Source organism: Pelodiscus sinensis, chromosome 2 (genome assembly GCF_052426305.1).
Source record: "Pelodiscus sinensis isolate ZL-2025 chromosome 2, ASM5242630v1, whole genome shotgun sequence".
Lineage (NCBI taxonomy): Eukaryota > Metazoa > Chordata > Testudines > Trionychidae > Pelodiscus > Pelodiscus sinensis.
The window spans coordinates 54747651-54761737 of record NC_143053.1 but is presented as its reverse complement, the minus strand read 5'-3'; the positions used below and the strand labels follow the sequence as shown (position 1 = coordinate 54761737).

Sequence of the window (14087 nt, the reverse complement as noted above, 5' to 3'; positions counted from 1 at the left end):
AACATGTGTTTAACCCCTTTCTTTCCAATACCTCAGGTCTTTTTTTTTTTTCAGTAAGGGGCTTTGCATGCCCATGCTGGTGTATAAAAATACAAATAATAATGAATTGTACAAATTTGAAAAACTTTAAATTTTCCACATTTTGCACGGATCCACATCTAGCAAAGAATATGGCACTGAATGAGTTTGAATAGTTTCATTGTCCCTGCTGCCATATGCACAAGAAGAAAATGTTTAACAGTTTCTTTAAAGATTTGCAATCTCCAAACATGTAGGTTTTGGTGGTGAAAGCTCCATAGAAGAAACCCATTCTATTTTGGGAGTTAAGAAGGCAGGTCCTTTATATTAACAATTTAATTTAATGAAGAAAGCAGCAGCAAAGGAACTAAAGGGGGATCAGTAAAACCAGATCTGACTGCTACCTCCATACTTCAGGGATATTTGTAGTGGAATCCCATCATCTTCCAAATATCACAACTTGAGCCTGTCTTTTATAGCAACCCATGCATTATAACATATGCATGTATGCAAAAATTACAAAACAAAGTAATTATGAAAGCATGAGAGTGCATCTTTCAATTCATTCAGTTTTCGCAAATGAAAGATGTCACAGAAGAGGAACTGTTGTGAACTGTTAATTAATTTGATTCATTATTTGATGCAGTATTATCACCGTAATAATGATATGTGACATTTAGTTTCTTCTGTTCTGAAAATCATGACTTACTTTGCAATCTGTAGATGGAATCCTAAAATGCCAATGCAATTTTCACTAGGCCCTTATTCTAGCAAGAGTATTAGCTCATTGCCACTAAATATGGATGTTAAAACTTAGAAGGATTCATAAAAATGGTCAGACATTTGCATGGATAATGAGAATATCCGAGACTGAGATCATCAATGGTTACACTAAATGAGATATGAGCTAGCATTCTTTAGAGCATAAGTCAGACACTCAGGGTACATCTAAACTACATGGCTCCATCGACGGACCCACGTAGATTTGTTTGTTTGGCAAAGGGAAATGAAGCCGCTATTTAAATATTCGCGGCTTCATTTAAATTTACATGGCTGCCGCGCTGAGCCGACAAACAGCTGATCAGCTGTTTGTCAGCTTAGCGTGCTAGTCTGGATGCTCCCCTGTCAACATGAAAGCCTTTTTTCGACATCCCCGGTAAACCTCATCCTACGGGGATAACGGGGATGTAGATAAAACGCTTTCAGGTCTGCGCGGAGTGTCCAGACTAGTGTGCTGAGCCGACAAACAGCTGATCAGCTGTTTGTCAGCTCAGCGCGGTAGCCATGTAAATTTAAATGAAGCCGCGATTATTTAAATCGCGGCTTCATTTCCCTTTGCCAATCTGTCTACTCTACATGGCTCCATCGATGAAGCCATGTAGTCTAGAACACCCTCACTGACTAGAACTAGGAAGAAACTTCCCCTATGGGCAGGTTATCCCATAACTTAAAGGATTTTTTGTATCTTCCTCTGACATATTTTGGGTGAACATCTAGCTCCAGTGAAGTCAGTGGAGCCAGTATTTTCATCCCTAATATTTGGCCCTGCCAGATAAAAGATTCAGTATTACAGAGACTGCAGTTCTGGTTTGGCATGACAATTCATATGACCCTGTTTAGATGTCAGTGACGATTTGCCTAGAAAAAATGAATGAAAATTAGTAAGGACTTCAAGGTTCAGTACCTGTGTATCCACATACAGGTGTCACTTCATTAATCACTTAAGACTTTCACCCCTCTCGCACAACATACCACAACACTATTCAACAGTTGAGGGCAGGAAGTACAAAAACATTGTAACCATTTTAAACCAGAGGGGTTTTAGAGGTGCCAGATAACATTATCTAAATAGGAATTTACCCAGGACATCAGTGCCCTACCTCCTGTTAGCTGATATATACCCCATTTTAAACAGATTGAAAAAATATTCCAGGAAGCCCACATCATCTATTTAAGATTCTGATTTCAGAAACAGTGTAACAAGTTTTGTTTAAAATGTATGTATGATTTAGACTCAATTAACAGACACTTAATTTACAGCTCTATTACTCATTCTTGGTACAGAGAATGAAGCCAACATTCAACTTGTGGCACTCCCTCTAGACTACAGTGTCTGCTATCAAGACAACATATTTCCCTCCTTGTGAAGTCTGCTGTGCCCATTTGGAACAGCAGTAAGAATGAGTAAAGTATATGAGAGACTCCTGCTTTCTTCCAACACACAACCCAAAATTAGGCTTTTTGATCCAGCTTTTTTGGCTGGGAAAGGAGAATGAGAAAATACTTCACAAATAACTGCATTACTCTCTGCTGTAGCCCACCACACATAAATTAGAAGGTTCTTTTCTTAATGAAATGTAACATTTAAGAAGAAAACTAATTTTAGCTTTCTCCAGTGACTAGCCTATAATCCTGGAGTGATGGATCAGGCTCTAAAAGTTTAGAGCTTTGTAGAAACTGCAACCCATAACCTCTAACCAAATCCCTGGGTCCTCATAAAATCCCAATAGACCCCAAGTCCTTCCTCCTCACTTCTTCCTACTAAATCCCAATAGATTCCTGATTACCTTTCAGTAAAACTTTCCAACCATCTCACAGTTCCTGCACTTTTTCTATAATGCTATTGTGACTAGACATTCATCTTCCCAGTGCCTTTGAGCAAACCATCCTGAATTCACATTCAGTACCCACCAAAAAGAATCTTAGATCAGCTAAACCACTGTAACAAGAGACTCAAGAGAACTTGAAAATGAACATTGCACATGACATAACCAATCAATGAAAGGTTTGAAAAATTTACAACAATGCCGTTTTTTGAACAAGAGCCTCTGGTTGCAAAGTTACAAATGACAAAAGTCATTTCTAAAGTAAATCACAAAGAAAAAACAGTTTCTTGCCATTTTAACCAGAAAGGACACTCTCTCAATGACTTAACCACCTGCATTCTGCTACAAAGACCTTTTACATCTGCACTTGAAAGGGAATCCTCTGAACTGTCATTCATGTTAAAATTCAACACTCTCCAAGAAGGAATGAACAAACACTCAAACTATCTTACCCATAGTCCCATGGATAAAGGGGAAGACTTAATGGAGACAACACCAATAATGAACATTAGGATTACAAGGGAAAATAGGAATGGCAAGGACTTGCAGCCAGAGGAAGCTAGAGATAGACCAGAGAATTTCACTGTCACTAGTAAAAGGCAGGTCTATGTGATTGGGGACTCCTTATTGAGAAGAATAGATAGGCCTGTAACCAGAGCTGATCCAGAGAATAGAAGGGTGTGCTGTCTGCCAGGTGCTAAGATACGAGATGTGGAACTGAGGTTGAAGAGAATTATTAAGGGAGCAGGAAGGAATCCATTGATCATCCTTCATGTAGGAACAAATGATACGGCTAGATTCTCGCTGGAACGAATTAAGGGAGACTATGCTAGGCTGGGGAGGATGCTCAAGGAAATTGAGGCTCAGGTGATCTTTAGTGGAATTCTGCCTGTTCCTAGAGAAGGGCAACAAAGATATGACAGGATTATGATGATCAATAGATGGCTTAGGCAGTGGTGCTATAAGGAGGGCTTTGGGATGTATGGTCACTGGGAGGCATTTATGGACAGAGGACTGTTCTCTAGAGATGGACTTCACCTAAGTAGGGAGGGAAATAGACTTCTAGGATGGAGGCTGGCTCAACTTATTAAGAGAGCTTTAAACTAGGAATTTGGAGGAGATGGTTGGGAGATGCCAAGGTAATCTCTACGCCAGATTTTAACCCTGAGAGGGAGGAAAACGAAGTAAGAAAGGATATAGCTGGGGGTAGGAGAATGAACATGAGGAAGGGTGGGGTGGATACTAGTCTAATAGGTCATATTGGAGGTATAACGTCTGTGCCAAATTGGGTAAAGAATGTGAATGAGGCCAAACAGCAAAAATTAAGATGTTTGTACACCAATGCGAGGAGCCTAGGTAACAAAAAGGAGGAACTAGAGCTATTGGTCCAGGAAGTGAAACCAGATATTATAGGAATAACAGAAACATGGTGGAATACTAGGCATGACTGGAGTACAGGTATTGAAGGGTATGTGCTGTTTAGGAAAGACAGAAATAAGGGTAAAGGTGGTGGAGTCGCATTGTATATCAAAGATGAGGTAGATTGTAAAGAAATAAAAAGTGATGGAATGGAGAAGACAGAGTCTGTTTGGGCAAAAATCACATTGGGGAAGAAAACTATCAGATCCAACCCTGGGATAGTGCTTGGGGTGTGTTATAGACCACCTGGATCCAATTTGAATATGGATAGAGACCTCTTTAATGTTTTTAATGAAGTAAATACTCATGGAAACTGTGTAATCATGGGAGATTTCAACTTTCCAGATACAGACTGGAGAACAAGTGCTAGTAATAGTAAAAGGGCTCAGATTTTCCTAGATGTGATAGCTGATGAATTCCTTCATCAAGTAGTTGCTGACCCAACAAGGGGGATGCTATTTTAGATTTGGTTTTGGTGAATAGCGAAGACCTCATAGATTAAATGGTTGCAGGAGACAACCTTGGCTCGAGTGATCATGAGCTAATTCAGTTTAAATTAAATGGAAGGATAAACAAAAATAAATCTGAGACTAGGGTTTTTGATTTCAAAAGGGCTAACTTTAGTAAATTAAGGAAATTCGTTAGGGAAGTTGATTGGACTAAAGAAATTATGGATCTTAAAGTGGAGGAGGCCTGGAATTATTTTAAGTTAAAGTTGCAGAAGCTGTCAGAAATCTGTATCCCTAGAAAAGGGAAAAAATGTATAGGCAGGTGTGTTAGACCAAGCTGGATGAGCAAGCATCTCAGAGAGGTGATTAAGAAAAATCAGAAAGCATATGAGGAGTGGAAAATGGGAGGGATCAGTAAAGAAAGCTACCTTATTGAGGTTAGAGCATGTAGGGATAAAGTGAGAAAGGCTAAAAGTCAGGTAGAGTTGGACCTTGCAAAGGGAATTAAAACCAATAGTAAAAGGTTTTATAGCCATATAAATAGGAAAAAAACAAAAAAAGAAGTAGGACCACTAATTACTAAGGATGGAGTGGAGGTTAAGGATAATCTAGGAATGGCCCAATATTTGAACAAATACTTTGCTTCAGTCTTTAATGAGGCTAATGAAGAGCTTAGGGATAATGGTAAGTTAACAAATGGGACTGAGGATAAGGAGGTAGATATTACCATATCTGAGGTGAAAGCCAAACTTGAACAGCTTAATGGGAGTAAATCGGGGGGCCCAGATGGTCTTCATCCAAGAATATTAAAGGAACTGGCACATGAACTTGCAAGTGCATTAGCAAACATTTTTAATAAATCTCTAAACTCAGGGTTGTACCATTTGACTGGAGAATTGCTAATATAGTTCCGATTTTTAAGAAAGGGAAATAAAGCGACCCGGGTAACTATAGGCCTGTTAGTTTGACATCTGTAGTATGTAAGATCCTGGAAAAAATGTTGAAGGAGAAAGTAGTTAGAGACATTGAGGCTAATGGCAATTGGGACAAATTACAACATGGTTTTACAAAAGGTAGATCATGCCAAACCAACCTGATCTCCTTTTTTGAGAAAGTAACAGATTTTTTAGATAAAGGAAATGCAGTGGATCTAATCTACCTCGACTTTAATAAGGCATTTGATACAGTACCACATGGGGAATTATTGGTTAAATTGGAAAAGATAGAGATTAATATGAAAGTTGAGAGGTGGATAAGCAACTGGTTAAAGGGGAGACTACAGCGGGTCATACTGAAAGGTGAACTGTCAGGTTGGAGGAAGGTTACTAGCGGAGTTCCTCAGGGATCAGTTTTGGGGCCAATTTTATTTAATCTTTTTATTGCTGATCTTGGCACCAAAAGTGGAAGTGTCCTAATAAAATTTGCAGATGACACAAAGTTGGGAGCTATTGCCAATTCAGAAAAGGATCGGGATATCATACAGGAAGATCTGGATGATCTTGTAAATTGGAGTGATAGCAATAGGATGAAATTTAATAGTGAGAAGTGTAAGGTTATGCATTTAGGGATTAATAACAAGAATTTTAGTTATAAGCTGGGGATACATCAGTTGGAAGTAACAGAGGAGGAGAAGGACCTCGGAGTCCTGGTTGATTATAGAATGACTATGAGCCGCCATTGTGACATGGCCGTGAAAAAGGCTAATACAATCTTGGGATGTATTAGGCGAGGTATTTCCAGTAGGGATAAGGAGGTGTTAGTGCCATTATACAAGGCATTGGTGAGACCCCATTTGGAATACTGTGTGCAGTTCTGGTCTCCCATGTTTAAGAAGGATGAATTCAAACTGGAACAGGTACAAAGAAGGGCCACTAGGATGATCCGAGGAATGGAAAACCTGTCTTATGAAAGGAGACTCAAGGAGCTTGGCTTGTTTACTTTAACCAAAAGAAGGCTGAGGGGGGACATGACTGCACTTTTAAAATATATTAGAGGGAAAAATACCAGGGAGGGAGAGGAATTATTTAAGTTTAATACCAATGTGGACACAAGAACAAATGGATATAAGCTGGCTAGTAGGAAGTTTAGACTTGAGATTAGACGAAGGTTTCTAACCATTAGAGGAGTGAAGTTCTGGAACGGCCTTCCAAGGGAAGTAGTGGGGGCAAAAGATCTATCTGGTTTCAAGATTAAACTAGATGGGTTTATGAAGGGGATGGTTTGATGAGATAACAGGATCTTGGTAACTAATTGACCATTCATTATCAGTGGGAAATAGGTCAATGGAGGGATGATAGGAGTTACTATAGAGAACTTTCTGAGTGTCTGGCTGATGAGTCTTGCCCACATGCTCAGGGTTTAGTTGATCACCATATTTGGGGTCGGGAAGGAATTTTCCTCCAGGGTAGATTGGCAGACGCCCTGGAGGTTTTTCACCTTCCTCTGTAGCATGGGGTACAGATCACAGCTAGAGGATTCTCTGCATCTTGGGGTCTTCGAAGTATTTGAAGGCTTCAATAACTGAGATATAGATGAGAGGATTATTCTAGGAGGGGTGGGTGAGATTTTGTGGCCTGCACTGTGCAGGGGGTCAGACTAGATGATCATAATGGTCCCTTCTGACCTTAAAGTCTATGAGTCTATGAGTCTACCCATTACCAAAATAGCTTCCCCAATTATCACCTCTAATACCATTAGCTCACAGACATCCCACTCTCCACACCTCTAATATCATCAATTCACAGACACTTACCTTCCTTCCTTCCTCCCCCCCCCCGCATCCCCCTCCTGTTCTGAAATGTGATTTGTCCTTTTCATATGTGTTCATTTTTTTTAATTGTATCCTTTTGTATATATGGTTGTGACTATTTTCTTCCACTATTTGATCTGAGGAAGTGGGTCTGGCCCACGAAAGCTCATCATGTAATAAACCATCTTGTTAGTCTTTAAAGTGCTACATTGTCCTGCATTTTGCTTCAGCTACCCCAGACTAACACGGCTACATTTCTATCACATTTCTAAAGTAGTGTGTGTCTCTAATGCTGTATGAAATTACTTAATAAATACATGATGTGCAATATATCATCCAAACTTACTTTGTTCTGATTAAGGAATATTTTTTCTTAAGTTACTACAAATATATGTTATTTTCTATTTTCAGGGGCAACTGGATTGGAGAAGCGCCATATAAAGTAGGAGTCCCATGTTCTGCTTGCCCTCCTAGTTATGGAGGAGCTTGTACTGACAATCTTTGTTTTCCAGGAATAACATCAAACTACTTATATTGGTTTAAATAAGTTAACATAAGTTTACATTATTTTTAAATAATTTGTCTGAGTAACAAAAGCTTGTATATTGAATTTTGCACATATTTTATATATATTTATATAGTAATAATACCCTTGTTTTCTTTGTATATGCTTTTGAACAATTAGCTGTCAGAGTACAGTCTAGGTTCATTTTTAACTCTTTGGAATGTATAACTACAATTCTCTATTTCAGGCCATGATCATGTAGAGAAGGATAATCTTACATCATCTAAAGAAAGTGTAATTTCCCAAAGAATATGTTCTATTTGTTATTAAAAGCAAATTTAAAAGGTCACTGTCAACTTACATCTAAAATGTGATCTTTCCCTTTGAGACTGGGTACATTGCCTTCTTCTTATATACCCCACATTGCCCTCACCTTGCAAACAATTACTCCCATTTCCATTTATGCTTACTCCTGCATGGTTAATCGGACTCTCTGAGCAAGTGTAAACACATTTGTAGGAGGAACTCCAGCATTCAGCATTATGTTAGCTTCCCTCTGCACAACAGTGACTAACTTAAGGTATTTCAAGAGTTCAACACACAGATGATGCTATCACCAATGATGCCTATGTGGAGGAACACAAGTAAAGAATAGGGAGCCACGCTGGCCTTTGTACCACTAAGAAATATGATGGAGCTGAAAGTGTCCACCATTCTGACTAAAACTTTGTCTAAACTAGAAAGTCGTATCACTTCAACTATACTGCATGGTTAACATTGCATAGCCTGTTAGTGTTGATGCAATTATACCAGTATAAAGGCACTTTATGCAGGTATAGCTAATCCTCTGCACAATAGGATCAGGCTATTTCCTGAAAAGTGTTTTAATAACTCAGTGAAGAAAAATATATTTATTCTCCTCCTAAATAGCAAACTTATTGTGGGAGCTAAGTAGAACATTTATGGATAAAGGGACTACAGCTCAAACTAGAACACTGTTTATATGTATAATAGCTTGTCCTTAATGGTATGCATAACAGACAGGAGTCCAAATTCTTGCCCTCAGATTCATGTAAGCAACAATAATTAAAGTGGCATTAAAGCAACATTCATTAAAGAGTTGTACCTTCATGTTGCTGGACAGGGAATACAAGTGATCTCCCACATTTCCACTCTGAGTGCACGTCTACACAGCAGTGTTATTTTGGAATAGCTGACATTATCATGAAATAACATCGTCTGTGTATACACTACAAGCAGTTATTTCGACAATGTCAAAATATTGGTGAGCTGGAGGATTTCTTACTCCGACTCCTGTAACTCTCATTTTACGAGGAGTAAGTTGGAGGAAGAGTGCTCTTTCTTGGTCTTCCTGCTCTGTAGACTGCACCAAAAGCCACAATGAGCTATTTTTACTTACTCTACGCAGTTCACATAGCTCAAGTTGCATATTTGGCTTTAGCCCTGCTGTGTAGACATACCCTCATTGACATAAATATGTTGGGCAGGAGTGGCAAGGCTGCCCCCTGCAGTTCCCTTGTGCTCTCTCTCCAGGCAATCCAGCCCCAGCCAGTTCCCTTCTACTCTATTTGGGCTCCTGGCATCAATTATCACTGAAGCCACTCCCCTCCCACCCCCCCTCCACCACAAGTATCAGGGTGGGGCTGCCCCAGGTTGCCCCTGCCCTTTTGCCTCAGATGGATGGTCCCTTCCCTTTTAGAGATGGGACCTTCCACCAGTACAGAGGGAGTCCCTGTTGTCCCTGGCACAGGTGAGTGCCAGCCAGCTGTCTCTACTCAAGCAGCAGCTTGGCGCTTGGGTGACTGTCATCACACCCTGATCCCTCTCATCCTGCAGTCACTGTTCCTGCTCCATGCTGGGCAAGAGACAGCCCCATCCCCCCATCCCCAGTGAGGCTCTGGTGAGAGGTAACAGCAGGAGAGGAGGGGCACATGTAATTGTAGTCCCCCCATGCCACCCACCACAGGGGAGGCAAGGGGATTCCTAGACCTAAGGGAGGCCCTAGGAATATGTTCAGTAACAGTGGTGCAAGCTTGTTGCTGCTAGGGGGTAAAAGGTTAGAGCTGCCAACTTTCTTGACTGGACAGAGCAGATGCCAATGTCACAAATGGCAACTGATCCATCCAGTGGAGAAAATTAGCAACTCCTTCTCTTGCCCCAGCCCTGGGGCAGCCTGGCTGCATCCCAAACTCCTCATCCCTGGCCACTCCCCACCCCAAAGTCCCTACCCACATCCAAACCGTATACCAAGACACAAACCTCCCCTTGTACCGCAACGTCCTCATCCCTGATCCCACCCCACAACTATAACTTCCACAGCCTAACTCCTTTGCCTGAGCACCTCCAACTCTTCCAAATCCCTCATGCCCAACCCCACCCCAGAACCCTCACATTTTTACATTTTTTTTATAAATATGTATTGGCTTACAAGAGAAGTGTGGGGGCAGGCAGGACATGGACCCATTCTGAGCACCAACAAAAATTATATGAACCTGCTGCCCATGATTCGGGGAGTTTTGAAGTTCATGAGATTTGGAACAGCCAGATTCGGTAGAAAAATTAGAGTGGTATAGTATAGCTTCACCAGAATAAAAAATATGCATTTTATTTTAAAGAGAAGCTGTCATTTTGCCAAAGCTAATTAAGAAAGTCTACCACCAGTATACAGGATAACCTTGCTAAAATTACAAATATGGAAATAATTTACAGTGTTGTCACCCCCATTGCCAAAGGGCTCAATTATATGGATAAAATGAGAGCTGTAGTGTGTGGCAAATTGAATTTTTGCAATTCAGATATCCATGATTTGACAGTAATTCAGAGAACGTCATTTATTGTACTGAGCTCTTCAAGCATATCTGTGGGTGACATTCCTTTGTCTGATAAGACAATAATTAAAGATGTATATAATGCCACAAGGCATCAGAACTTAAAAACAAAACCACCTATGACGTTTCTATCACTTCTATTTCAGTAACAATTTAAAAGTTACAGATTTTCCTTTCTGCTTACAATGGGGTTGAGGTTCTGCAGTCCTCGTTCAATCAAATAGTCCAGCTTCGCTTCACTTCTTTGCAGAGGGAAAACACAAGCTTTGTGCTGCACTCAAGGCCCTATTTGAAAGGTTTAGGTTTAAGTGGTACATAGGCTATGTTAGATAACCCCGCTGGAGCTTTGAATAAGAACTACAGAGGCAAAATGCATTTTTGTTCCACATGACAAATGAGGGAACAGATAACATTTTACATGTTTTCATTTCCTTGTAATTGCAAAAATGTGTAAAAAATAACAGGCAGAGACTATGTTAACAAAAGTTCTAATCTGCAAAGTTTAAGGATTAGAGTTTAATGTTTAATAACTATGCACTTTGTAACTTGCAACTTGTGCGTTGTGTGGTACACTTTCCAAACAGAACTAGAAATTGTACATTAATTTATAATTCTGTAATTCAACTGAAAGTATTATAACGGGTATATATATTATTGTATATGCTACTTTTTAACTTGGTAATAATAAGTTAATCATTTGGAATATTTTGTTTTCTGCAGATATAAATAATATGAATCTGTACTACTATCAGACAGGTTTGCAGATTTTTTCAGAACATACAGTAATGGTGCTACGGATAATTATATCTGTCATAATCACACTGTAGTTTACAGCAGCAGGAAATAATCTGGAGATAAGCTATTTCATAAGAGCAGCTTTTGAGAAAACCAGCAGCAAGCATTTAGTTTACCATATTTCATTTAACAGTGAAGGGGACAGCTAACAGAACATTTGACTAACCAAATGCAATTTATTCTTCAATTTTGTTTTACAAATTGCATCATCTATTTGAATCCCAATAAGTTCTCTCATCAGCTTTCCCTTTGGTTGGGTAATGACAATTACATCAAACGTCCATTGTGATGGCCCATGTCAGTGCCGTTTCATTGATTGCCTGATACAAAATGTTCTTTGAATAAAAATACCAGAAATGTGTTGAAGATCAAAGGTGTCATATAACATGTTCTCACAATTACATGGCTATGCTGAGAAAAGAAAATACCATGGGTATATTTCACCCATTTTATAGGTTTACAGCTCCACACTTTTTTCCAAGAGAGCAGAATAGCAGTGTGCTTTTATAACAGGAGACTGGCGATTGGAAAACAATTCCTTTGGATGCAGACTTGTTTTGTTTTACTTTAAGCATAAATCAGATATTCACAAAATTGTACAAGGAATAAAAGGGATAAAGAATAACAGTGATTTAAAATAAGAGTCACTTAGGAGAGTTATAGGAGTAACAACACGTCAATGCCATTAAGAACCCAGTGCAGCCCTTCCTGTTATAATAACTACCTGCAATATTTTGGACTCATTTGTTTTTTACTAGTAAAGGCTGCCTTTTTGGTGCTAAACTATATATTCAGGTGCTGGAGACATTTTTGCAGAAGATGTGTTTTATGTGTTGTACCATCAGAAATGCTCTAGTGCTTGTGAGCCATTTTCAGTGGAGAATCTGTGATGGAGATGGAGAATCTGTGGGTAGGCCAATGAGTCATTGGGCCAAATTCTGTTTTCAGAAGCATGCACATGGCTCCCATTGATTTCAATAAGAGACTTATATGCATAAAAAGGAAAAAATTAGACTATTCTAAACAACCCTTATCCTCATTATACTTAGCACTTCAGGATCTTTCTCATTATTAACAATAAGCGTCCTAGGTGAAGACTGGGAAGTGAATAAGGCCCCTATCAGTAATGATTTCAAATTGACTATGAACTTATTTTAATGATCCTAAATCTTCTCCCAGGGGAATAACCTACTTCAAAAACTCTAAGGTTCACTTAGCTTAAATGGCCCTGTAAAGCCATACATTCCCTTTCCTAGGAATCAGTTCAATTCCCACTGAATTCCAAGGGAAACGGATTGGGCCTCATTGAAGTCAATGGGAACTGATTTCAATAGCTCCAGAATCAGGCACTTAGGTAAGGGAGAAAAGTAGATTTCAGTGGAGTTGCATGGATGTAACTGAGAATAGAATTAGACTCATAACTTCCAAAGCTTCTTTCTGCTCAGTCTTTAGTTATGGAGTTTGGCTCAAGATATGGTTATTGGCTAGCAAAAAGTAAATATTTCCTAGTTATATTGTTATGGATTGCAGTTCTTGATTCAGACAGATTAATGGAATAGGTTTAAACTTCTGGTTTAGGAGCCACCCACTTCAGAGCTCTCCTTTGAGAAGGCAGTACAGAGATAACAGGAATAAAAAAAAAAATAATTTAAAATTATTTTCTTGTCTTCTGCAAAATGAGAAAATCAAGGTGGAAAACGGGTTTCTCCATGTTTCACTCATAACAATATAGTGCACTCCTCTATGCTGTTCATATTCACCCAGATAAAATTCTTCCTATGAACTCACTAGAGTTTCAGGTATGTCATCACACAAGGCAGAAACTATTTAGATACAAAGTTGAAGTTAATACCTTCCCCAAAGGGACTTAGTGGCAATATGGGATCTCTCTAAAGAAGTAAATCTCTTTGTTTCATGCAGGGCCTTATTATTTCATTGAAGAGGTGCTTGAGTCCTGGGATTCATTTAATAAGTAAACTGATTTCACATAGACTATAATTACTAAATGCTTGTGTATGTACTTTTCTCTTCATTGTCTTCCATATCATACCATACCAGAATAGAAGGTTTTGGCATTCATACATTCAACATAAGATATGACTCTTGCTATCTAAAACCAACCCAAAAATGTTTTAAGTGTTTATACAATGACATTCCTTCCTTCCTTCCTTCCTTCCTTCCTTCAAAATGTTTGTCTGAAAAGATAGTTCATTTGACACAGGTATTGAAGTGAATTATTGAACTTATTTTTCTGTATTTCATGGTGGCATATATATGTTATAACTAAGATATAAATTAGTATTCCTGTTTCAATTCTTGATGTTATGAAAACATAAAGAAATATAGATTATTTTGAACCAGTGTGTAATGTCTGTGCATTTAAATAAAATAATTAAAATGATCTGTATTTACACCTAATGTTTTGAGGCACTTTTGTTTGTGCCTCTTGCTGTTTTGTTTTATTTGTCAAATGAAAACTCTCCATAGTATTTGGATAAAGAAATCCCATTGGAAAACAGGTTTTTAGTGCCCTACAGGTAATAACTGTAATTTAGTTTGAAAATGTTTTAGATATATACCTCCACTTCCTTCCTGAGCCCTAGAAGGCATTTTTAAAATCTCTTTTTGATTCGCAGGATGTGTCTAACTGCACTGTTATTCCAGAATAACGGCTGTTATTCTGGAAAAAGAATACTA

General features: G+C 38.8%; 1 protein-coding gene across 1 annotated transcript in view; it reads left to right on the top strand.

The window, feature by feature from the left end:
- The window catches only part of PI15 (peptidase inhibitor 15), a 46415-nt gene extending 32612 nt beyond the window's left edge, over positions 1 to 13803 (top strand). The window contains exon 6 of the mRNA XM_006131549.5: positions 7653 to 13803. Within this exon, the coding sequence (XP_006131611.1) occupies positions 7653 to 7788 (136 nt within the window). The 3' untranslated portion in view covers positions 7789 to 13803. The remainder of the gene's footprint in view (positions 1 to 7652) is intronic.
- Positions 13804 to 14087: the final 284 nt, after the last annotated feature.